Here is a 25,097-nt window from a genome sequence, read left to right as displayed (position 1 = left end):
CACGTTGCGCATGCTACTGGGAGAGAGAGCGAGAGAAAAAGGCGGCAGAAAAAAACGCCGAGATAAAGCGGCAGCTATTTTTGTATGGGTCGTCGTCTAGTTCACACGGACATCGGAAACAGAAGCGCAGCGCACGGCCAGTTGGAAAATCACTATCAGCAAGTGAATTATAAGACCCAGGCAAAAAAAACGGAGGCGAATTAAGCCAAAGCAAACGGAAAGGCCATAGAAAAGCCAGCAAAACAATGACGAAATGAGTTGAATTCGCTGGGCAGTCAACGCGCATAATCGTAGCCATCGCACACACACAAGCAAACGGACACACACACACAGTGAGTGATTGAAAGAGTGTGGGAGAAGGAGAAAGGGGGTGGGCGAAATTGAGTGGGCGCAGCAGCAACAACAATAAAAACAACAAGACAAAAACAAACAACAATTGCCGTGTAAATTGCACGGGAAAGCACAAACAATGCGAATACGCGAAAAACGCAAGTTGCAAAGGGTGATGAGGGAGCAGCGGGAGGAGAAACGGCAAAAGGAGCTGAAGGAGTCCTCGAAGAAGGAACCCAACAACAAGGAGAAGGTAAGTGGCCACAGTGAAGCTTCCACTAAAATTTTATGCGCAGAACTATTGTAGCTTTAAATAAATCAAGTCCAAATGACAAGATCTTGCGACTTGTTTTTTGAATCACAAGTAGCCGCAGTGAAGCCCTTTAATTAAGTGACAAAATCGCAATTTTGCTTGACTTTTCCAAATTATCAAGTCTAATTGACAAGATCTTGCGACTAGTTGTTTGAGTCATAAGTTAGCATGTTTTGTAGTAATTCCAATCACTTATTAGGACATTGAAACTTTGTAAAAGCTTTTTTTACCTAGATTTATTTTGCTTATCTAGAAAAAGTAAGCATACATTTAAGATAAATCAATTTTGCAATTTATCCTTTCACTGAATACTAAAATAAAGCCAGAATGCACTTGTACACAAATTGTAAAATGCAAATATTACTAGAACTTAAACATGCATTTCTAATGCCAAAAGTTGCTTTACTAGAACTAAAACATGCAAAATACTTTTCCTATCTTTGTACAACAAACACACAATCAATAAGTACATAAAATCCAAGTAGGAGCGAGCACTGTATATAAATTCAATTTTTAGCTCCTCTTTAGTGGTTTTACATAGTTCTGACTGTATTTGCCATAGCACCCGGTCCTGACAATTCCATTTTTTTTTCGTCATTAGGCAAACGACACGGAGGTTCTACCACCAGTTACAGCGCCTGCGCCTGCACCAGCTCCGCCGCCACCAGCACCACCCACTTCGACCACACCACACACTCCCAGCCTGCCGGCGGTCGAAAAGGTGGCCTTCGACAACCGCATCAAGCGCAAGAATGTCCTGGCCCTCAACGAAAAGGTGGCTGCCCTGCGGGAATACGATCGGCTGCCGGTGTACAAACATGTGGGTCGTCTGTTCAACTGCAGTCCGGATCAGATCAAGCGGATCGTACAGCAGCGCCAGGAGATTCTAAACGCCTGGGATCAGCGAACGCGGCGGAGTCAGGATGCCAAGACCATGGAAACGAAGACCGTGAGGGTTTCGATGCTGGGAAAGGCCGTTTACGATTGGATACGGCGCATGATGTACTACAAGGACTTTAGCATCTCCGACGGACTTATTCAGAAGATGGCGCTACAGTTCAAGAGCTCCATGGGCCTGGCCCACTTCTTTCCGCACCAGGAGTGGTGCGACAAGTTCCGTCGCACGTACAGCATCCAGCACAGCGACACCCGGCTCCTGAAGATCGGCTACACGCAGGGCTATTCGGTGCAGATCAAGGACATCGTCAAGGACGTCATGTCGGAGTGCATGCCAGAGAGTGGGCCCCGAAACAGCGAGCCAGTGGACGAAGACGAAGAGGAGGTCAGCTTGGGCAGCCCACTGAGCAGCAATCCTCGCAGCTGCGGCGAAGACGAGGATGGCGAGGTGGATGTGGATGGAGGCGATGAAGTAAGCGGCAGGGAGGATGAACTGGAAGAAGAGGAGCCTGATGTCAAGCCCTCGCTGAGTGAGCTGAACCTGGCCCGAGCTCTACAGCCCTTGCCGCCACTCGTTAGACTACCCCTGCAGACAAACACGCCGCCAGGCACGTCCCAGAAAGTTCTCCTGGCCACGCCCATTGTGCCGCCGCAGGCAGGGGGACAGCCAATGACCATGACCATTATACCACTTGCAACTTTGGCCCAAAGCATCACACAGATTCCTTCCAGCCAGCAGCAGGACAAGGGTCCGGTGGTGCCACCGCCCAAACTGGAGATCAAGCAGGAAAAGGACATCAAAACGGAGCCCAAGGATCCAGACGAGCTTTCCTCGGAGCAGACGGATGTAGAGCTGCAAACTTCAAGGGAAAATGAGCTACCAACAGTGCACATTAAGCAGGAGCCAGATGCTGAACTGGATACGGAAATGGACCACGAAGAGTCCGCTGATCCCGATGAAGATGCCAACAATGGTCGCTCTAGTGTCACCTCGCTGGCCGAGGTTCTGGCCGCCAATGTTGAGGATGAGAAGGAGTATATTGAGCAGATGCGCCAACGCAAGATAAGTTCGCCTCCGGCCATTGAAAAGTCGCTGAATCCCCGCCAAGGAACCAAACGGCGCCATGAACCCGCCCAGGACGACAACAACAATGGCGAATCCAATGGCCAAGGAGGCGGATCAAGTGTAATCAGCTGTGCCGACGCCCGCAAGTATCTAAAACTGCTAGAAGAGTTTGCGCTGTATAAGGAAAACTACCGGCTGATTGGCCTCATCACACGAGCCGATGAGGTTATGCGGGAAATGGATGACGATGTCCCCTCGTAGGATGCTCCAAACAGGACTCACACTGCATAAAGGATGAACAGCTGCAGCCAAAGAGCATTGGGTATGCAAACTGCCGCGTCTTAAAGATGCGGTACGGTCGGATGCAATCAATCACTAGATCTAAGGTAAACTTAATTTGTACTCAATCCAAATAAACGCAATTAAATCGATAGTCTAAGAGTCTTGACCTGAAATGTAATGTTAGTCCCGGGGTAAAAGAAAGTATTTAAAATTGTGTAACTTATATAAACTAACTTAACAGTTCTTCTTTCGGAAATTATACATTTTATGGAATCCAAACCAACCCACATCACAAAAAAAACTCTCAGTTCAACTTGTTCCAGTTTTAAGTTTGTATACCCAATACACGTAGAGTCAAAGAGTTAAAAAGAACGTAATATATATATAATATTAGTAGAGCGGAATTTCTTCGAGCACTGGGAATACTTGAATGCTTGTTCTCCTGTGTGCAATACAAAATGTTCCTTAAGCTTGTTTTGTTGACCATATCATAATTAACGAGGCAAATACGGCATATTGAAGATTCCGATTCCATGGTTCTGAAATAGAATAACATTGATTTAGGTTTCGGAGATAAATTAAATTCACTATCCTACGGTTTTAAGTGGTTTTATGGTATGTGATATAGAATAAGAACTTGATTCGTTTTTGTGATCAATGCGGCACTGCAGATATGGATACGTTCATAGAATTTTCAAACATTTTGTATGGTTAGTGATTTTACCCAGCAGGGCGCTACCCTTATACGAATTAGAAAGAATACAAATAAATAAGATGATACGTTTTTTCAGCTAGTCAAATTAAAGGGCTACATCATTATTTAAAATTCTGCGCAATTCAAATGTCAAATTTATCGTCACTTTTATGGCCCCAGAGTATTAAACTTCTTACTTTATAATCCTTAAATTGGAGTCTTGTTTTATATATAGTTTTAAGCCTATTACACTGACCTATGTTGTATGTTTTCACAGTTATTCACGGTCGGCACAAAAAGTCGGCTAAATTATATGTACATATACGAATGCGCATGTCTGCCCTTAGTGCAGCTTCTTCTTCTTTTACTTTGCCGGGCGGGAGGTCATCAAATACCACCCACGCTCCCACACACACAAATACGAGAGAGCGAATGAGAGAGAGAGAGAGAGAGGTGCATTGTCTACCAAAATAACTGTTAAAAGAGGTCAATCATTAGATTCAATCTTCAGGTAATCGAGTACTTTTGAAATTTTTTCCGACCCGTATATATTACATATTACGCATATGAAACCGAATTGTTAATACTTAGCATTTTTCTGAAAAGGTCGACAATCTTGATTGGGAAAAACTAGGGAAATGCGCATGTCTGCCCTAAGTTTAGTTCTGAATATTTGTTATTGTTTTGTTATTCTCCCTCTCTCGCACACAAGTGCATTCAAATTGCGGGGGAAGTTGACTCTCTTTGCTTACAAAATCGCCAATAAACAGTGCAACTTATTAATTTAATGTACTACATTAATTTCAAATCATATTTATTTGTAGGTACCTTTTGTTTCACTGATATGATAAGGCAGAAAATCCGAAGATTTATTGCGCATTTGCACACGCACACATCGACCCGTCAGCCGACTAATCAATCATTCAATCGAGGCACACAAACACACACACACCCGCTCATTGAGTTCTCCATCAGTTCAGTTTGTGATTGGCGCTTGAACGTTGTAGAACGTCGGTCCCCAGGAAAACAATAACAGAACGGGGAGTAAGTGACGCGTTTTCCAGCACTCCAAATCCGATAGAGTTGCCAGAGCTGCCAAAAATCTTGTAAAGAGAAACAGCTGATTGGGCCAACGAGAAAATAAGGTAAATATTTACGCTTCTTTTCCAATGTTTTTATTGTTGTTTATAGATTGTTTCTACTTATTTTCTAAGACCATGTTATTAAGTTACTAGAAATTCAAATTTAAATTAATTTTGTATTTAAAATCAACTTTAGAACATTTTTTAATTAATATGCAAAACATCAAAAGGGTAGATTTTACAAGAAATTAAGGTAAATTGTTTTCCAATGTTTTTATTATTGCTTATACAATTTATTTTCTTGTTTTTTTTTATAAAATTAAGGATTTACTTAAGTCCATGCTTTTAAGGAAATAGCAATTTAAATTGAAATCAATTTAGCTAAATTTTTAATTAGTATACAATGTTTTGTTTCTTCTTTGTTCTTTTGCAAATAGATGTTTACCATCTATGTACATTTTTTGAGTTTCCTAAACTGTTTAATCTTTGTATATACTAATTTATTTGAATAATCTCTCCGTAGATGGCTGCTCCGCTGCCCGATCGTTTTAGTGCTGGCAAACGTCAGTTCTGGCGAGAATTCCTCGAACTTTATCAGGGAATGCCGGAGCTGTGGGATGTCCGCAGCTTTAACTATCGGAACAAGGAGCTACGAAATCGGGCCTACGAATTGCTGGAGCGGAAACTTCGCGAGATCCAGCCAAATGCCACACGTACCGAGGTGGGCAGACGTATCAACATCTTTCGGACAAATTACAGGCGGGAGCAGATGCGAATCCTCAAGCAAAAGGAGCTGGGACTGCACTCGGACCTCTGCAAGCCCACTCTCTGGTTCTACGACTACATGGGCTTCCTCCTGACCCAAGAGACCTTTCAGCACAGGACTAGAAAAGGTCGAGGGGGTAGGCAGAGGGCGGTCTTTCGTCTGGAAAATAACGTAAGTTGAGTAGCTCATAGAAACGATACACACATTTAAATACATATGAAACTAAAATCCCCCGCAGAACACAGATCTCAAAGCGGACGGCGTTTGCGATTGGCTGATGACGGAAGACAACGAGCCAGTTGTCCCACCATCCGAAGAAGGTTCACTTCTCAGTCCAAAAGTGGAGTTAATAGAGCCAGAGGAGGAGATCCCAAGCAATGGGATGGAGCATTCTGATCTCAAAGCGGAAGAGAAGGTAGAAGATGCGTTGGATATTAGAGAACCCGCCTGTTCAACGCAACCACAGCCCGACAACGAACAAGGACCTCGAAACACAGTTCTCAGCGAGTCCTCCGAAGTGCTGGCCAAATCCTGGGCCATTCAGTACGAGGAGATGGCGCCCACGCAACGCATCCTGGCCCGAAAGGCCATCGCGGACATCCTGTTTGAGGGCTGCATGGGCAACCTGCGAATAAACCGCGCAGATCAGGGAAGCGCAGTGGGCAATCATTTATAATTTGGATTTTAGGTTATTTTTAAGTGTTGTTACGTTTCGAGTAATCGCTTAATCGATGGGCTAATTGCATACATATTTAAACTTATGAAAAAAACTTTAGAAAAAAAGGTCTTGCTACTACTACATTTTAATTTTAAATTTGCCACCAAACAACTCAGGCTTATATAACTATTAAAAACGAATTAAAAAAAAAACTAAAAAAGAGAACAGTGGTGCAAAATAATGAGAAATCAGAACAATTAAGTTACTTTTTATTTTAAAACAAATAGTAATTGCACAAAATACGGAAGCCCAATTAAATATATATTTTGTAGTTTTAAAGAACTGCATTCTTCTGCATTTCAAAATTTTTATTTAAATATTGCGCCCAACACCAATAGTGTTGGAAATCGGATAACAGCCATATGTTTTTTATGAAGCCATACGCATAACTTAGAGATTTCTTTCATTTTGACACGAGCACGCACGGCGTTAAAATTTATACAAATGCGACCCTCACTTTTACTTTTCGAGAACAAACAAACCCTTAATTTACTTCCATTTGACTTTTCTTGTTTTATGGCCGGGTTTTCCTTAAATATAATTGAGCGACGACCGTTCGTGCTGGGAAAAACAGTCACGAACCCATCTCTTCCACAAAATTGTTTTGGTCTTCCACTAGGAAGGATAAAAAGGAGATAGTTTTTCGGTTCTACCTGGATTTAAAAAGTGCTGCGCATGCGCATGTCTGCAGGACTCATATCCGCACTGTTTTCAAATGGACAACCATCGTTGGTAGAAGAGCTGGTTGATTTTATCGTAAGTGTTTTGTAGTACAACACTCAAATAACTATTATAGTTTCACTTCTTTTGATATTACAGATACATTTCATTATTGGACAATATAAAGATATTTTAATCAGTCATATCTTAACAATATAGGGATTTTTCAAGACCTCGATATATATTCTACAGTGTTTTTCTTCGCCTTTTGATTTATTCAGCCTATGCCAAACTGCAATGTAATTAAATATTGGCTACATTATCATCACTTTGTATTAACCACTTACCAATATTTACAATGTCAGCGATGCAGTGACCTTCACTAGAGAATCAATTACAGTCTTCCGGCTTCAAAAATCTTTCGACTGCGATCAATGATGCAAAGGTGCAGCGAACTGGGAAAGAATTCCATGTAAGTATTAATGACTTCATAAACTATAGACTTTCTCTGAACTTCTCGTTATCCACCCAAATCGTAGGGCCTGGCAGCACTTGGTTCGTTTTGGTCGGAGCAACCTGAAGGTGAAGAAGGGCCCAAGCGGTCACTATCTGGAGAAAAGGTGCCGGGATGAGCTGGAAAAGTCGCTACCTGCGGAGTCTTTCAAAGATCTTATGGTCTTTGTGGCCAAATGGCTGAAACGTCTGGACGACAAGAACGGTATAAAGCACCAGAAAGAGGCTGCCCAGCCAGACACGGCGGCTAAGGCAGCTGTTGAGAAACCAGGAGGGATTCAAGCACCAACGAATTTAGCTGTCGTGGACCTCTGTAGCGATGGAGAAGATGAGAAGCCCAATGTCTGCATGCTGGACAATGAACCCTTGGACTCTGATTCAGTCATATCCAGTTCCTCCATTGTAATTCTCGACGATGAGCTGGGCGAAGTTAACTTGAAGGACTATGCGGATCATGTAGATGGAAAACTGGATGCTGCCTCCTTAAAGAAGCGGAATAGCGTGGATGAGGAGAGAGGAACCACTTCCAAGGCGAGGAAACAGACAACGATAAAGGAATTCTTGACACCCAAAAAGACGCTGTCCGACACAAGTCCCCCTAGTGCCTTAAGACGCTCTTTAAAAACGTATGTCAGGAAATCAAAGGTCCTTCCGACTGTGGCCAGTGGCACCGGAAAGCAAAGCTCCCTGATACTAAGAGAACTGAACCTCGAAGGAGTAACAAACTCCAATGGCTCGGCTAGGGAAGAAACACAATCCGACCTGATAATAATTGATGACCTAAGCGAAGAAAACTTTGTAAATGAAGAAGACAAAAATACTACTTTGTTGGGTGAAAAGAACAAACCAAAGACTACGCATAATGATGCAAAAACCAAATCTGAGGAACTCAAGTCGATAGACTTGATGAACAAAGAAACTCCAACTTGTAATCCAATAAGTTACAATGAAATTAAACCGAAATTAACTGTTAATAATCCACAAACTGCGCCCATTAAGATCGATACTGAAGTGCCTTTAAAAACAAATGGAGAAGCCAAAGAAAATAGCGAACCAAGTAAAGCTATTAGCTCAGAAGTGCCAGCATTTGAAAAAAATGAAACAAGTCCGCCTAAAAATGAAGACCCAAAACTGAATTCAACGATAAACGACTCCCTAAAAAAAGAAGTTGTAAAAGCCATTCCGCTGTCAAAGGAAATGCTGTTGGCCGACGCACAGACGGACAGAGAAAAAAAACCTCTTACTTCTGCCCCAACTGATTTTATACGCGTTCGCACTGATCTGATAGCACCACCTGAAACTCCCAATCAATTACAAGATCAAGTTGACCGGATGTCACAAACTCAAACTTCCAATCCATCGGAAGCAGCTGATAAGCGAAGACTGACGCCGGAATCGACAGGATATCATTTACAGCCGAAAAGACCAACCTTGGATAACTACAACCCTGAATCAGTTAACACCTCCAGATATCCACCGAACATCCCGGTTAATGCCTCCAGCTATCAGCCAATTGTTCCTGTGGGTCCTGGCGCAATAAATACCTCTAGGTATTCACCAGTTATCCCTGCAATTGCCTCGACAGTTTCCAACACGAGATATCAACCAGCTTCTGCTTCGGGAAACACCTCCAGTTACCTGAGTAATGCAACTGTAGCCACTGCTTCGATTTCCACCTCCAGTATTCGATCAGTATTCGATGCTCCGGCTCCACTTAGTATACCCAGTTATTATACAAATGCGGGTTATCCACCAGTTGCCCCTGTAGTTGCTCTACCTGGATCCGCAACCATCATCATGCCTATGGCTCCTGGATCAGCAAACACTTTTGGCTACCCACCACCCAGATATGCGCCAGGAATCCCTGTGGCCCCTGCAGCCATTTCCACTACCTATCATCAAGGCATTAACCCGTTGACTCCCGCACGCGCCTTAACCTCAAGCTATCAACCTGTAATATCTGCGACTCCAGTGTCAAAACATCACCCACCTTTACCCGTTGCTCCTGCACCAGTTGTCACTTCCAACAACCAGCAAATTAATCCTGTGAGTCCTGCGCCAACGATATCCTCCAGCATTCAACCAAATATTCCTGTGGCCTCTGCTCCTCTGAGCAAGTCCAGCCATCAACTAACCGGAAGCGATCCACGCTCCGATCTGGCCAACATCATGGGTATGCTAGCCCAGGTGGAGTTGTTTGCATATGGTCAAAAGAATCAGGAGGCTTTCCATCTCGTCAATCAGCTACGCATCAGTCTTCAGATGGGAGCGGCACAAAGTTGCCAAGCTCCTCAGCGAAAAGCATAGATTTAACAATAGCAACCTTAGCCCTAAGGATTATTTTAATATCAAATTTATACTATGCTAGTATTAGAAATTTTTATATATGCTTATATACTTTGATAGATTATATCAAAATAAAACATTACTTACAGTTTTATTATTCTGGGCATTTATTTGATTCTTGCATTACACATGGTTTAGTTACTGACAGAAGCTGGAGTGTACTCAAAAAGTGTTTTTGTGCAATGCTCACTGACAAAAGCTGTTAGATTTGTAGCACAAGTTTTTCGGGATGTCAATTGCTCACTGACAGAAGTTAAAAGATACATGAAGTTTTTGGCAACAACATACTTTTGGGCAGACGATACTTGTTGTAATTTTTGTTGTTGTTGTAGTTTAAATGTTGTTGTAATTTGATTTTGATGTTGTTGTAATTTTGATGTTGTTGTAATATTGATGTTGTTGTAATTTTGATGTTGTTGTAATTTTGATGTTGTAATATTGATGTTGTTGTAATTTTGATGTTGTTGTAATTTTGATGTTGTTGTAATTTTGATGTTGTTGTAATTTTGATGTTGTTGTACTTTTGATGTTGTTGTAATTTGTTGTTACAACAACAACAACAACTAAAATTACAAGTATTGTCCGCGTCTTCGAGCTTCTGTCAGTGAGCATAATGTTAATGACGCCTTGTATCTGCTAGCTTCTGTTAGTGATCATCGAACAACGCAAATTTGTGCTAAAAACCTGTCCGCTTTTGTCAGTGAGCGTGTGACCCCAAAAAAATACAGAAATACAAATACAAATGCTCGGTCGTTTATTTAATTATGAAGATGAGGAAAACACTGTTGGGGATAGAATAGCTTTGGTCGTTAGAAGTACTAGCAGCCGTTCCTTCACTTTGGTTCTGTATACGGCGAGCTATTTTGCAAAAATCGGAGTAATATCGTTAAACATGTTTTTGCAGGATGTCCTGGGTAATATACAGCACAAAAGCAGCGCGGAAAGCCTTTCGTCTGAGACTCCCGTTCCTGTACGCCAGTAACTTATCATTCAACCACCTGGAAAAATTCAAATCACAAAGAGATGTTATTCAAGGCTGTTTCTGATGGTTCTGTGTTGTTCAAGCACTTTGCACCTGTCGTTCGGTCAACGCAAGTAAAAAATCAAGCTCAGCTTTAATTAAAACAACTGCAATGGGCTGGAAACCTAGTTTGGATGAGATTCTGGAAGAAAAAAAAGATGGGATGCAGACTAGACTAGTCCGCAAACTAGTCGCGGCAAAAATGCTGTAAGAAATGCAAGGCAGCTGTCGCTTACAAGACGGGGAGCTTTAAAGTCTTTGAGGTTCAGGGCCCCACAATCAGGAGAATACTGGATGAAAATCGCCTTCGAGGAGCCGTTTCCTTATTGGGCAGTCGCCTGAATGCTGCAGCTTGGTTTGGACTCTGATTTTGCGATACCAATTGGCCTCAGACTTGTTTATTAATGGTGAGCTGTTTAAGTTTGTATTAATTAATATGTTAGTTAAATTATTTTTTGCGAATTCTTAGGCCATGTCCTCTCCTCTTCATGGTAAGCTAAAAGAAGATAAAAATATAATTGTTATTTTTTTTAGTAAATACAAGAAATAAATAAAATAAGAAATATAAAAGTGAGAAAAAAGCAGGAAGATATTCATTTTTTTTAACAATAAAATACAGTGTTGAGATACTTCCTTCTGTATTTATTATACAGTAGATCTACGCCATCACCGACGGGATAGAAGGGATGGCCTGTTCAAATCTGTAAAAATGCCACAATCGCTGCACCAGTGGGCTTTTAGTGGGTATGGCCGTATAGCTAGGATTATCCGCTTTGGTCGCCGATTTCGTCGTCTTGGTGGGCGCCAGCAATCTGCTACAGCAGCAATCTGCATCAGAAACGGCAAAAATCTGCGACATGGCTTCTTTTGCCTTTTTGGGAAATTTAATGGGAGTTGCCGATGCCTTTTTTGGTGCAACGAAATCAAGCAACATAAATATTTTTATCGTTTTTTTTCTTTTATTCCCCTATGATGATGATGATTTTGTTTGTTTTGTTTGCAAGTCAGCAGGTATGACTGCAGTGTCATACAAAAATCGGTTCTGAGATGGGCGAAAGGAAAAGCATTTGGGCCTTTACAGCGGACTAAATGATCGTAGTTTGGTCAAAACCAGAGCCCAGCCCTCTTGAAAAAATTTGATCATGAGCTTAAAATAAAACTGTTTTGCATTAACATTATACACGTCTATAACTGCTCCGAATTCTTGTAATTTTTATGATGTTACGCCTTTCTAAATTTCATAAGGATGAAATTGCAGAAAAGAGACTAAAGACCTGCAGTTCTAAGTCCATAACTTTTCTTTCCGCCATCCGATTTTTAAGTGGAATATCTTCAAAGTCTTACTATTTTTACTATTTTTACTATTTTTACTATTACTATTTTTACGAGTTAACTCTTTAAATAATTTCCGAAAAATAGCTTTGCAGAAAGTGACCAAAATCCGACAGTTTTAGGTCCATAACTTTTCTATTAAGTATCCGATTTCAAAGTGCTATATCTTTAACGTCTTGGTGCTAAGTTTACTAAAAAACTGCGTTAAAAACTTGGTTTGTAAAATCGGGTCGATTTTTTGCAATTTTAATGATGTAACCCCTTTCAAAATTTGCGGAAAAATCGTCTTTGCAGAAAAGTGACTAAAATCCGGCAGTTTTAAGTCCATAACTTTTCTTTCCGCCATCCGATTTCCAAGTGGAATACCTTCAAAGCCTTATGGCTTAACCCTCTTAAAACCTGCATTAATATTTTTTGATTAAAGATTATAAATTACTATTTTTACGAGTTAACTCTTTAAATAATTTCCGAAAAATAGCTTTGCAGAAAGTGACCAAAATTCGACAGTTTTAGGTCTATAACTTTTCTATTAAGTATCCGATTTCAAAGTGGTATATCTTTAACGTCTTGGTGCTTAGCTTACTAAAAAACTGCGTTAAAAACTTGGTTTGTAAAATCAAGTCGATTTTTTGCAATTTTAATGTAAACCTTTTCAAAATATGCGAAAAAATCGTCTTTGCAGAAAAGAGACTAAACAAAGCTAGAGATTTGGGATTTCACAGGCAGATTCAAGCGCAAGTTTATTTTCAAATGTACATGTCTGTTTGAGAAACATTTTACAAATCGTGTTAGTAACTTAGAAATAAATTTGTTCTTTCTTTCGTTCTTTATTTTTTTTTACTTTCTCTTTGCGTAAAGTAAATTTTTAAGAAAATGATAATAATAAATAAGATTAATTGAATTGCAAGCCCTTTTGTCTTCCGGCGCAGATACTTTTTGAAAACAAAGCCAAAACAACAGTTCAACTGAAATGAAACTGATTAAATTTGTGTTGTCGACAGCCTTTTGTAGAGCCCAAATGTGGGCAAACAGTTGAGCAATAACAAATTGCAGTTCTCACACACTTCGGCACGCGTCGAAAGCCACCCCGAAATCAGAAACACATTCAACGGAGTGCAGGTGCTGATACAGTAAATAGTAGTCTACTCTGGAGATATAGGGGTGGGAATACCATTCGATCCGCGGAGTTATCAAGGTTCTGGACAGGCGGTGGCTTCTCAGCTCATCGCGAGAATCGGGAATCGAGACAGTCACACGAGAACCGAAACAGTTGCTCATGTTGGGAATGGGAATCCGGGGGAATTACCATCCAAAGTGAGGGTGGGATTCTCGTGTCGTGTGAACTTTGATGAGGAATTATTTGCGGACTAATTGAGTCTCCAGAGTGCAGGAACCAAGTGTAGGAACCTGGAGCAAGATTCAAATGAAGTTGGAACAGTTTTTCTCAGGAGGTGTGTCTGGCTTAATGTGGGAAACGGAGCGAAATGCGAATGGGATGAGTATGGGAAAAATAACTCGCAATTTTTGGCCTTTTCTCGAGAGCTTCTTTGGCTTTGAAAAAGACCTGCAATTACATGATCAAAAATTCTCCTCGCATTTTTTGCCGCATTTTTAGGTCCGAAATATCTGAGGTGCTTTTCGCATGACCAAAGTGTGGGACTGAGAACTAAACTGAACTGAATCAGATACCCATACCCATATATTTGCTACCCTGCGTGCATCTTAATGAATTGCCGGTCATTTGGGGCCGCGCTGCTAAACGGGCATTACCTATTAAAGCCAGGCCATAAGACGCATTAAAGTTGACAAGAGCAGCTGGAAGTTCAAAAATCCACTGCCAGAATTTCGGTTTCGACCCCAATGGAGCATTAATGATGGGCGAACCGAAACAAGAGGATACGGCGCCTTTTGATTCTCCGCATATTTTCCACTCTGCATGGCTTTAGATTATTTCTCTTTACTTTTTTTGAGCCCGAAACTTTTATGACCAGCATGAGTAAGCCCAAAAGTTGAGTTGAGTTTTCGGCGACACCTTTTAAGCGCGCCAACCGAATCAATGTTTTAACACGAGAATACCATTTCCGAAACGAGCTAATTAACGACTCCCGAAATAAAAAAAAATATATAAAAAGTCAGGCCAAAATTCTACGAATAACCCTGGCAGCTGCAAACGAAGAATTGGGCAAACGGAATTCATATTCGTTTGATTCCATTTCGCCATCCTGCGAAAGTGAAACCGCAGCAGGTGATCGCCATAATTTTGTATTTTTTGCCAACAAGTTTTGGCAATTTGAAAATCTCTGCGCTAATTACTGACGACTGAACTGGAATTGGGGACATGCAGCTGCCTGAGAATCGCATTGGACATTGGGCATTGGGGAGTGGGAACGAAACTGGGACCTTGTTGCCTAATTGAACCCATCAATTTGGAGTTAATGAAGTGGCAGACGGTTCAGAAAATGTCGCAGCGCATTTTCAACTCCAGCGACGTTGCAATTCATGAGGCATCTTTCTTTCTCGACCGATAACGGGGCATAAAACACATTCGCCAGCAGAGAGCTTCCTGTACAGCAGCCACTGGCTACCGTGGCAGCCGTTTAATTAGCGGGTTAATTGGCCATGAGGCATCCACATCGCCATCCCCCAGTTGCATCTCAAGTCCCAGGTTTTCGATTTGGCAACTTCATTAATAACAGATATAGCCAGATTTTCCTTTAGCCAACAGTCGTTTGTTAAAGACGCAAGTGCACAAAAAAAAATGGTTTTCATTTCAGAACATTTTTTTTAACTCTGTAATATTTCTGCTAAAAGTATTTTATATAATAACTAAACTGGCATCAAAATTGAAACAAGAAAAATAGTATTTTAATAACTAAAAAACTTAATTGGCAACTAAGTGGAAGAAAATCATAAAACTAAAATTAAAAAAAATTTGGTTTTGAAATAGATATATTATTAGAAAAAACACAATATTTTTTTTACATGTAGGAGGAAACTGCAGTCAAAGTTGGGAGTTTGTTTTTTTGGTTGAGAGCCTCTATCGATGCTGCAGTGACAAATGATATGTTGACAACAACCAACAGGCGGTTGCAAAATTTTGACTTTTGCTTATCGTCGAGGTGCGAGTTATTGTACGGAGACATATGCGCACAAGGCGGAGGATGGAGGCCCCATCTGCCGCAGCTTCATTTGCGAAATCTCTCATTTATGATGATCACTTACCGCCTGACAATTACTTATTGTTATCAGCTCCAAGGAGGGGATCGTTATTTAGAGGAGCTCTTCTGGTAGTCTGGCTAAATAAAACACTTTGCTTGCAAGCTCATAATGTCCACAAAAATGTAGGTAAGATATTTCCAAAGGATTTAAACACAATGAATTTAATTTTTTAGCTTTTCCTTAATTAATATTACCAAAAGTACAACAAAATTAGGGGAATTGAGGGGAAAGCCTAAGAAATTTTACTTCACAGGTTTAATTAAGCCAAAAAATGAACACTAAATATTAACGAAAGCCCAAAAAAAAAAATTAGTAAATAAAACTAATAAAGCAAAACTTTTACTTGCCCCTTGACTTTTTCTCCGCATTCGTAATCTGGAGAACTAAGTTCACGATCCAATGGAGACTTTACATCAAAACCGTATGTTTAAGAAAGATTATAAGCGCCAGCGACAAAATTAAAGATTTTTTAGAAAATGGAAACATATGTAAGGAAAAGATCAGAATAAATGATTTCATAACAAAACAACAAATTAACTCGCCCCCGAATTCTTCCCCTCGTACGTAATCAGGGGTTATAAATTCACGATACAATGGAGACTTTACCCCAGTTGCTACCCCTGTGAAAACCCCTTAACCCAAACCCACCACCTCCACCCCTTAACCCCTGAATGGAAACGAGTTCCACAGAGAGCTTCCCCTGAATCGCCCCTGAATTTCTCCTCAATGAGCATGCGCGGCTGTTTCCCCAGCTTGAGAAACTTCTCCAGCTCAGAAATTGGAGAATTGCTTCAGGGAGCTTGATATCTCAGAGCTCTCTCGTAAGATTTGCTCTCGGAAAATTTCAAAGTTTAAGTCGCGATCGAATTGGATTCGTAATAATGCGGAAATGATCTCGCTGACCTTTTGACAAGTCCACAAACTGCTGATGCGCTCTGCATTTGTCTGCATTTTGAAGAAGCTTTTGTGATTTATAAGCCCGGGACACAGGATATATATGGGTACAAATTTATAAATAAGACTACTACATAAAAAAAATGAACTTTTTAAAACGAAATTTTGAAATAAGCCAGCGGACCCAAATGGAATTTTTTTTTACAAAACCTTTAAGTCAAATGTTCAAAGTTTAGTTTAAGCTTATGTAATTATATGAATCTTAAGACTATTATTCAAGTAATTAATATTATAAATTTAAGTTACAGAAAAAAGGAATTAAAATTTGTCAACAAATCGTTCTTGACAATTCCCAATTGTCTAATAGTTTATTTTTTCGCCTTTTGTTGATTTTTATTGTGATTAGAACTTTTTACTCAAGCAATAAACCAAATGTAGCCTTTAGTCCTTCCACATAGAAGGTTTGAATATTAACAACCGCCGGCTTATCCCTTTATAATGAAATATCAGTTACGCTTACTGCAAACTTCGTTCTCTTAAGAATTTACTACTCATCTCCTGGGATTTCATGCAAATAATCTTAGCGGCAGTAATATCAGCATCGACCTTTTGATCTGCTTTGCTGCACTCAGTCAATACAATTATTATTGATTTGCGCCGGCTTTCGCGGGACTGGGCTTTATTGGGGCGCTCCAAGGTGAGCCTGAACCTGCGCCTCGCATCACGATCCTTGGTTTGAGCTGAACCTGATCTCAGCCCGAACCTGAACCTGAATTTGAACCTTAACCGAAGCTCATGGCGCGCAATTTGCGGCTACGTGTCTGAGATTTGTAGTTGCAATCAGTTTGAACTGTCGACTGGCGGCTGAAAAAAGAAGAAGGAACCCATGGAGCGGAGACTACGTGCCAGGGCCAGGTTCAATTTCCATCCCGGATTTCGGTTTGAGTTCGGTCCTGCACTTGGACTCCAATTTAGGTTCAATAACTGTGAAATAATCATCAGCCAATGGAGGGGAAAAAGTCAAATATTGGTCATCAATTTCGATACGGTGCACTTAAGATATCAAAAAAGTCGTTATTTCTATAGAATATATTTATTTTGCTATTTTATACATTAAATTATAAGCTTTATCTATATTGTTGGTTTTACCATTACCGATTTCTGTGCTATTATTATTAAAACCATAGTTTTAACAAGATTTTGTTGTTTGATTTTATATCTTTTAAGCCAGCAAATTTCAGACCTCAACTAATATAACTGTCATATCTTATTAATCTTTTAGTTATTATTATTATAAAGTGTGTCAAATAATGCATTGTCATGTTGTATTTTAAAAGCAAATCACTTTGGTTAAACTGTTGGACTAGCAAGGATTCATCATCATATGATGCGCATTCATTATGGCCACAATTAGTAACTTAGCGAGGGCTATACTCTCGCAGTCACGGCGATCCGCCGGATTACTTTATTAAAGATGCCCGACCATGTTCGACTGCAGCTTTGGCTAAATGGCATTTTAATCAAAATTGTCGCCTCGGGGCCTTGGCCGGCATTAATGCGGTGTATTATGGCCGTGGCAGCAAATTAAAGCCGCCTAAATGCTAAACAATTTGCACTCGCGTTAGTCACAGAGTCAGGGAGCCAGGGAGATAACCGAAAAGCGTTGTCTGGCTGGAGAAAAAAACCCGTCTTTTGCCAGCGATCTTGGTCAAGTGGTCGGATCGTCTGGCTTTCTGACAGGTTGAGTGACCAAGCCGGGTCTTCTCTAGTCTAGTTAATTTAATTTCAACGTCACGTCGTCGCGGTTTTGCTGCTCGTCGCAGTCTGATTTGAATTCTTTGCCTCTACTTTTCAGTTTCTGTCTTGTTTTTGTGGTCAGCGTCTGATATTACCCGATTTCGAGGTCATGGGAAAAACAGTTTTCAGTGGGCTGCATAATGTGCACCTTATTTATTTTTAATTCGCATGCAATTGCAATTGGAAACGGGAACTGGTTAATTAAATGTATAAGCTGTTTTTTGTTTTTATACCATATTTAAATAATACATTAAATGTATAATAATATTGTTTTAAAATTATTTAAGTGTAGATTTGTAAATGGTTTTAAGACATTTAAGGAGTTGCTTATCCATTTTTTAATGAAAATTAATATCATTCATAATTTTAATGTGCACTTTATACTGGCTAACTTAGAATAAACGCTAAGAGAAGTTTTCTAGGCACAGTAGTTTATGAAGAAGTTTTATATTAAATTTATAATATTTTTAATTTAATTTTAAGTGGGTCATGCTATTTAAATAGTTATTTTAGAAGAGTTCAACTCATGGGGAGTTTACTGATGCCTGACAAACTTGACCCACTTGAAGCTCCGACATTCCCGGGAGTGTTTCTCCAAAGATCTTGAGGCCGCTTGGCGATCGCCGGTGGGCAATGCCAAACAATATCAGCTTAATGACTCAATTTCGTTTAATTGAACATCGGGCCTGGGCAATTACACAAGACATTTAGTGGCTGTAATGCGACCACTTGACTCGTTTCGTTTCGCTGTCGTCTGACGTTTCCACATAATTAAAAGGCCGGATTCTAATTACCACCCCGCGCGGTGGGGAAATGTGTCAGAAGGCATTTAGAGGGGCATTCGTTTATGCAAATGCCACAACACAAAAAAAACGCCCAGCTGCAAAGTCGGGTGTGCGAATGACAAACGACTTGAACTTGCGACTGGCGGCCAAAAGAATCATAATAAAAACGAAAATAAAAATGAAATTCGCAAAATTTAATAAAGTTTGTCGGCCGCCATAAATTGCGTTAAGCGTTTACCATTTACATGTGTGCGACATGCTGAGAAGTCTCGAAGGTGAACAGCACGCAGAAACGCAGACAAACGGCGGCGGCAGAGTCAAGTTTGTGTCTTAAGTCTTTCGTGCGTGCGCATTTGCATTTGGCTGCTGCAGCCATTTTTTAATTGACTTTTAATTGCAAGCGCACACACAACTAAACGCAAATGAAATTATATAGTTTTTTTATGCTCGCAGCTGCAAATTGAATGCAAATGTAATTTGATTTTATTATTTTATTTTTATTGTTTACTCATGAGCTTAACGGGCTACTTAAGTTTTTATTGAAACCTGAGAGCAGCGGTTTTAACAAGACAATGGGCTGCAAAAAGGTGGCAAAGTTTTGAGGGCAGGTGCTCGATCTGCCCTATACCCATCACATATCTAACTATTGTCCCTGAAAAACCATAACCCTTGTCTAACACTCATCAAGTTCAATTGAAGTTCTCACGTTCGCATTTGTTGGGCTGATTTGAGTGGGGACCTTTGTAGTTTGTAGATATTCCAGTGAAACAGGAAACACACTCAAAGCGCTTTGGTTTGTTGTGTGGGAATCCATGGAATTAATGATTACCTGGAAAATGGCCAGCGCCAAAACCAAAGCTCACAGCTCCTTCGAACCCCTCTAATTGAGACTAACTGAACCAAATTTGTCTTGTCGTTAGCTAACAGCCGACTGTTGGCGTTGGCGGGACTTTGATTCGAATTAAATTGGCTCGCAATTAAGTTAAACAAGGTGAAAATCGAGTTGAGTGCAAAAGTGGTAATTTGTACTCTCTTTGTTTTTCTTTGTTGTAACTTGGGGTATTATTATCCCGCATAATTTACGAAATAATAATTAAAATAACCTTTTTTTTTAATTCTTGTTATTTATTTAAATGACATTTTTAACTTTTATATACTTTATCAAAAATGAATTGATTGTTTAGTTCAAAACACATATAATGTAAGAGTTAAATATATTTAATTAATTTTTGACAACTTGTGCCTTTGTTAATTCGAAATGGCCAGCTAAAAGACAGACTGTACTGCGCAAATTACGACCTAAAATATAAATTTTCGGCTGATTTGCGGAAATACATTTGTTTTTCTAGATAATTTCGCTTATCGAAGTCGCCTTTCCTACAACAAACTCTACTCCACGAAGTGATCTCCCGTTTTCCCTTGACCATGGCTCCAAATTGGTGGCTTTCGGTAAACTATTCATGGTTATCTGCTTGTCTATATCTACACATCGGCCACTATCTGGCCATTTGGCTGCCTGCCCGCGGCCTAAATGGCCAGCAACATTGAACTCGACAAGCAAAACCAAGGATTTTGTTGCGTCTGCAACTTTCTTGGCTTGGCGTCTGCAACCCACGGTCAAGATTTGGCGCCATTGAAATTGAACAACATGCAAAGCAAGGCTAACACAACAAAGCAAAAAAGGCCCACTGAACAAGGAGAACTCGAACTGGAGCTGCGGAGCAGACCACGCACCTCAGCCTCAGCCTCAGATGCAGACTCAGATTCAGATTCAGATTCAGACGCGATTCGTGGGGTTTTGTTTGCCCACAGCCACAAACGGGGGCATTGAATGCTTTATTTGGTAGTGAAAACGATTTGCCAGCTTGGTGCCAAGTTATGCGTCGCCCATGGCTGCAAAAACAAAAAAAAAATGGGGGAAAAAAATGGGTAAAAAATAGGCGCCCAGCTGCATTTGAGGCTCGAATTTCCGTCTATTGAACTTTTGGCTTGGAACAGCCTTCGATTAACTGCAATTTGGGCAGCAAAATCTTTAGTGCTGTGCAGCATTCGTGTTGCTGATGGGCAGATGTTGCTGCGTTTGTCATCGCATCGCATCGCAACGACAACGGCAACTTGCAACTTGCAACATGGCTTGTCAGCCTTTTTGGACAGCAACAGGGACACAGAGTATCAAAGGAGGCCGCATTTGCTTCCGCCATCATTAATAATCCCAATGGCCATATGCTGATGCTACCAATGCCAGATACTGCTGCTCTTGTTCTGATGTTGCCTGATCTTGTTGCTGTCATTTCGCTGGGACTTTTAATTTATTTATGGTTTGCCTTTTGCCCGGCATTCAACTGCCAATGAAAAGTGGGCAATCTGTGGATGGGATGTAACCGAGCAGCCAGCAGTATCAGCCAGCAGCCAGCAGCATCCAGTGTCCAGTGTCCCCCTAAATGGCAATTAAGCAAACAATTTATAGCGAAAATGTTCGATTTAATTAATGTTTGGGCTGCACGCAGAAATTAGCAAACACATGTGCGAGTGAAAAGGCTCTCCACCGATCGAGAACCAAGTGGTACTTCTTGGCCAGAAGTTACAGGCCATAAACACGCCAAAATTTCAAACCAACAGGACAGCGCCAGCAATTTAAATAAAACTTTTGCTTAATTGCATCGCTTGCATGTGCTGGCTGCAACTGCTACTCTGCGATCGTTAATTTAAATTGAACACATTTAGGACATGGACTTGGAGTCGGAGTCGGGATTGAGTTTGGGCCGGTCTTTCTGCCGATGGGTGCCTTAATTGCCATCGAATCCTTTCTTCGGAGCTTGTGGCCCCTTGAGCCGCGGCTAAACGATTTCGTTTAATGCAAGTGCCCATCATTTTGGGTCGCTCCACGTGCTAAAAGTGATTTCTTTCGGTTGCCCGCCGGACATTTTGGTCATGGCGAACCGGCAATTAAGGCTCCTTTCCTTTTCCTTCTCCTCGCACAACAAGAAAAGGGGAGTGTATTGGGAAGTCCCCTGCCTAATGACTTTTTAATTGGGCTCGCCAAATGCCCATCCTCGAATAGACCAGACCTGAGGATAACTGGTAATTCGAGCCGGGATCGGATTGAGCCATCCGATGGCTGGTAATCCGAGCCGCCTCCATCTAAGCCCCAGTTCGCACTTGGCAACCAGGACACATCGCCAATTCGTGTCAGCTGCATCATTAATGTCTCAATCCATGGCCATAAAGAACATAAAGCACAGAAGCTGCAGCTGGAACAGTAGCCAAAAATCGGGGCCACTCGAGTTACAAGTGGCACGCTCTTAACTTGATTTTAGGCATTACTTTCGAGCGAATTATTTTCGTTAATTAATTAAAAAAAAAGTAGCAATATGATATATATAGCTCCTTGTTTGTATTTAAATACACTTTTAATGTCTTTTTTTGCCTTCAAAATATCAAAATCTATAACATAATGTAAAGTAATCACTCATATATTAGCACTTTCTTACTGGTATTTAACAGAAATTAATTTAAATCTTTTTCACCTTAGCATTGGTGTAGCATATTTAAAAACTCACATGATTTCAGATTTTTATTTGATTACACATTTATTATTATACTTAAAAATTTGCATATATTTGTATCTTTTAAAAAAATATGTGTACTGTTTTTTACAGTTTATTTTGTTTACCAAGAAGTCTTTCAACCTTTAAGGATTATTTCACCCAATCATTCACAATAAGTTTTCTGCAGAACTCATATTTTGTTTGGCCAGCCCAAAATAACATAATTTTTCGGCAAATTTCGCTCATCAATTTTCCCCTCCAAAGTTACATCTTCATGTGGCTCAGGCAAACCGACAAATGATGAGTATTCCCGTGTTCGGAAATGAGAAATTAAAGCGGGCACGCAAGCCTTCGCTTCGACAGGGTAAGAAATTCAATTAAGGAACTGTCGTTCTTGGGGCTTTGACATAACTTAGATGCGGTTGGCTCCCACTTGAAGTTCGGTGCTGGGCTCTCGGATTGGGGATTGGGTGTATGGAGTGGGGATTTGGGAAGGCACCCCAGCAGGGTGTGGCGCCTATAAAGGACATGGACATGGACTTGGAATCGGAGGACAAGCTCAGCGGGTCTTGTGCATTTTAATGCCTCCGACGGTGGCAATATCGAGCCAAATGCCGGGATTGGGATCGAATCGAAGCGATGCGAATGGAATGGAATCGAATCGGGCCTGTCTTTCGACTGGTTGGTTGTTTATGCTGGTGTTATTTTCATTGCAAACAAATGATGAGGAACACGCAAACGCACTCAGACCCGCTCCTTCTTCTTCTTCTTCGTTTCGCCAGAGGCCCCGGGGTCTCAAATTGAAATCACAATGACTTGAGGACTTCTGAAGTCCGAATGGCAGGCACATAAATTTCATCGCAGAGCGAATTTCGAACAAACTTATTGGATGATTTTTATGGTCACTTAAAGTGAATTTTATGTGTCCCAAGGAGCAGCAGCAGCAGCGAACTGGGCATATAAAAATAAATGGAAAATCGCAAGAACATTCTGCACAGCCTGTGATTAAAAAATATTTAAAAATTCGCCTCTCAACCGCCTGCAAAAATCGATTGCATCTCAATTTTTTGCCGTTCGCTTTCCTCATTTTAATTTCGTGTTACGAATATTTTATGCGACCCCAAAAAAAAAAAGAAGGAAAGACGAAACATTTACAGTTTATTAAGGCTGATTGAAATTTATGCGGCATCGCCGAAAAAAGGCAGCGAAATGAGGCGAAATTCCATCAGAGTGCTAATGCGTGTTTGATGCTGCTCGCAGGTGTTGAGGCAACTGCGTTTTTTATGATAAGATAGCGCCCGGAATCGGGAAGAAGCTTTAATGAGCCAGCGCTTTCTGGGGTGCCCAGCATGAAAGATCTCCCGCCATTTCACACAGAAAAAAATAAATAATAAATTTAATCAGCGAACTAACTATGTAACATTAATAAGATTGTGTTGAGAAAGAACTAGAATTTGAATTTATTCAACCACAAAAAACGATCTTCTTAAAATTAAAAAAAAAATTAAATTACAAAATTATTTGACTAAATAAAAAAAAACTTAAACTGTAAGAAAGATATTTTTGCTGTGCACAACAAACCTTCTGGCTTGGACTTATCGCTCGAGTGCTGTTGGAATTATGCGAGCAACTCCTTAAAAAGCCAAACTCTTGGAAATATGTTATATGCTTGGGATCGGGAATCGGGTTCCCGAGCTTCAGCCCGGTGATTGACCAAGTCGTGACTTAGCCGCCGCCCACGCCCACGCCCCGCCAACATTTGCAGTCAGAGTCAGAGGACTCCACTCTCGGCAAATTGAGTTTGCACTGGATCGAGCCTTTTGTTTGCCGGCCGGCCTGCTAGACAAGTGCGTGGGCCAACAAGTTGAGACTCTAAGCCGCAGCTGCCTCCAAAAGGGACGCCAGTCTGGATCCCCTTCCCAGTTACCAGTTCCCGGTCCACTGGCGACATCTGCGATCCTCAGCAGACTTGCCTTTTAAAGGCAAACGAGCCGACATCTTGTGCCGCCAGAACCCAGACCTCAGACACTTCCCCTTGCCGCCGAGGACTCCCAGTCCAAGATGTGTTGTTGTGCTGCAGCTGCACTCCTCATCTTTCAGAGGTGGTCTAGCTGCTCCTCATTCACTTCGATTTGGATGTGCACACAACGCTCTCAGATATCTTAGAACTAGTTAAACAAAATTCTCAAGTCTCACTACAAAGCCGCACAAGGAAGAGGAGATGTTTAAATTTAAAACTGAAAGTAGTAGTAAAGTTTGTTCAACCATTGCTGTTCGATTTTAAACCATTTGGTCGAATATGTATATTTTTAAAAATCTTTTATGGTAATTGAAGACTTTACAAAACCTTTTTACTATTTTTATTAACTTGCAAGCCAAAACAAAATTTGAAAATCGGCATTTACTCATATATTTTTACAAAATAATTGTATATTTTTTGAAAAAAAATATTACTGAAATAAATATTATATGTTTTATTTTGGAGGAACGATTATTGTGTTTAACGGTAATAGTTTTCATAAGAAAAATTACCGAACTGACCAACAACTAAATATATTAAAATATATTGTTTTTTTTCCATTTAAACTTAAGTAAAAAAAATTCAACAATTTTAGTCAAAACTTTTCTGTGCAAGTCGCAGCTCGAGTGACTTTAGTGTTCTGCTTTGGATCAGCATGACGCTTTTTTTCTACGCTAGAGAGCTGGCCAAAGTTGCAAGATGGGTGTGTAGAGTCGTGCTCCAAGGAGTGGGCGTGGCTGAGGGGGCGGTGGGCGAGAGGTGGGTCTGCGTGGGCCAACTGCAGGTGTTCCCACAGACTGATGGGCGCCATTAG

The 25,097-nt window shown here is 40.7% G+C and overlaps 4 protein-coding genes and 1 long non-coding RNA gene across 8 annotated transcripts in view; 3 read left to right on the top strand and 2 right to left on the bottom strand.

Moving 5' to 3' along the window:
* Positions 1-58: 58 nt before the first annotated feature.
* LOC108146261 lies at positions 59-3,061 on the top strand. The gene is made up of 2 exons (XM_017272201.2): positions 59-583; positions 1,245-3,061. The coding sequence occupies exons 1-2, from the start codon at positions 470-472 to the stop codon at positions 2,865-2,867; spliced, it is 1,737 nt and encodes a 578-aa protein (XP_017127690.1). The 5' UTR covers positions 59-469; the 3' UTR covers positions 2,868-3,061.
* Positions 3,062-3,196: 135 nt separating this feature from the next.
* Positions 3,197-4,523, bottom strand: LOC108146263. The gene is made up of 2 exons (XR_001774473.1): positions 4,411-4,523; positions 3,197-3,427 (listed from the first exon to the last, which is right to left on the bottom strand). It is a non-coding gene; the product is annotated as an uncharacterized LOC108146263 (long non-coding RNA).
* Positions 4,524-4,586: 63 nt separating this feature from the next.
* LOC108146262 lies at positions 4,587-6,445 on the top strand. The gene is made up of 3 exons (XM_017272202.2): positions 4,587-4,727; positions 5,188-5,601; positions 5,669-6,445. The coding sequence occupies exons 2-3, from the start codon at positions 5,188-5,190 to the stop codon at positions 6,104-6,106; spliced, it is 852 nt and encodes a 283-aa protein (XP_017127691.1). The 5' UTR covers positions 4,587-4,727; the 3' UTR covers positions 6,107-6,445.
* A 110-nt stretch (positions 6,446-6,555) lies between these two features.
* On the top strand, positions 6,556-9,706 carry LOC108146260 (signaling mucin HKR1). 2 transcript variants are annotated; one of them, XM_017272199.2, is made up of 4 exons: positions 6,556-6,904; positions 6,968-7,107; positions 7,174-7,280; positions 7,348-9,706. In XM_017272199.2, the coding sequence occupies exons 3-4, from the start codon at positions 7,243-7,245 to the stop codon at positions 9,626-9,628; spliced, it is 2,319 nt and encodes a 772-aa protein (XP_017127688.1). In that variant the 5' UTR covers positions 6,556-6,904; positions 6,968-7,107; positions 7,174-7,242; the 3' UTR covers positions 9,629-9,706. The 2 variants fall into 2 exon arrangements, with proteins under 2 accessions (XP_017127688.1, XP_017127689.1); XM_017272200.2 differs by having other exon boundaries at positions 6,968-7,280.
* Positions 9,707-10,404: 698 nt separating this feature from the next.
* LOC108146502 (DNA repair protein Rev1) overlaps positions 10,405-25,097 on the bottom strand; it is a 28,847-nt gene continuing 14,154 nt past the window's right edge. For 2 of the 3 annotated variants that reach the window (XR_005977237.1, XM_041708322.1), the window contains one exon: positions 10,405-11,184. The gene's annotated coding sequence lies outside the window, so the exon portion shown is untranslated. The remainder of the gene's footprint in view (positions 11,185-25,097) is intronic. The other variant, XR_005977238.1, reaches the window with a different exon arrangement.

Source organism: Drosophila elegans, unplaced genomic scaffold, assembly GCF_018152505.1.
Source record: "Drosophila elegans isolate 14027-0461.03 unplaced genomic scaffold, ASM1815250v1 contig_208, whole genome shotgun sequence".
Taxonomy (NCBI): Eukaryota; Metazoa; Arthropoda; class Insecta; order Diptera; family Drosophilidae; genus Drosophila; species Drosophila elegans.
This window is presented reverse-complemented; position numbering and strand designations above follow the sequence as displayed.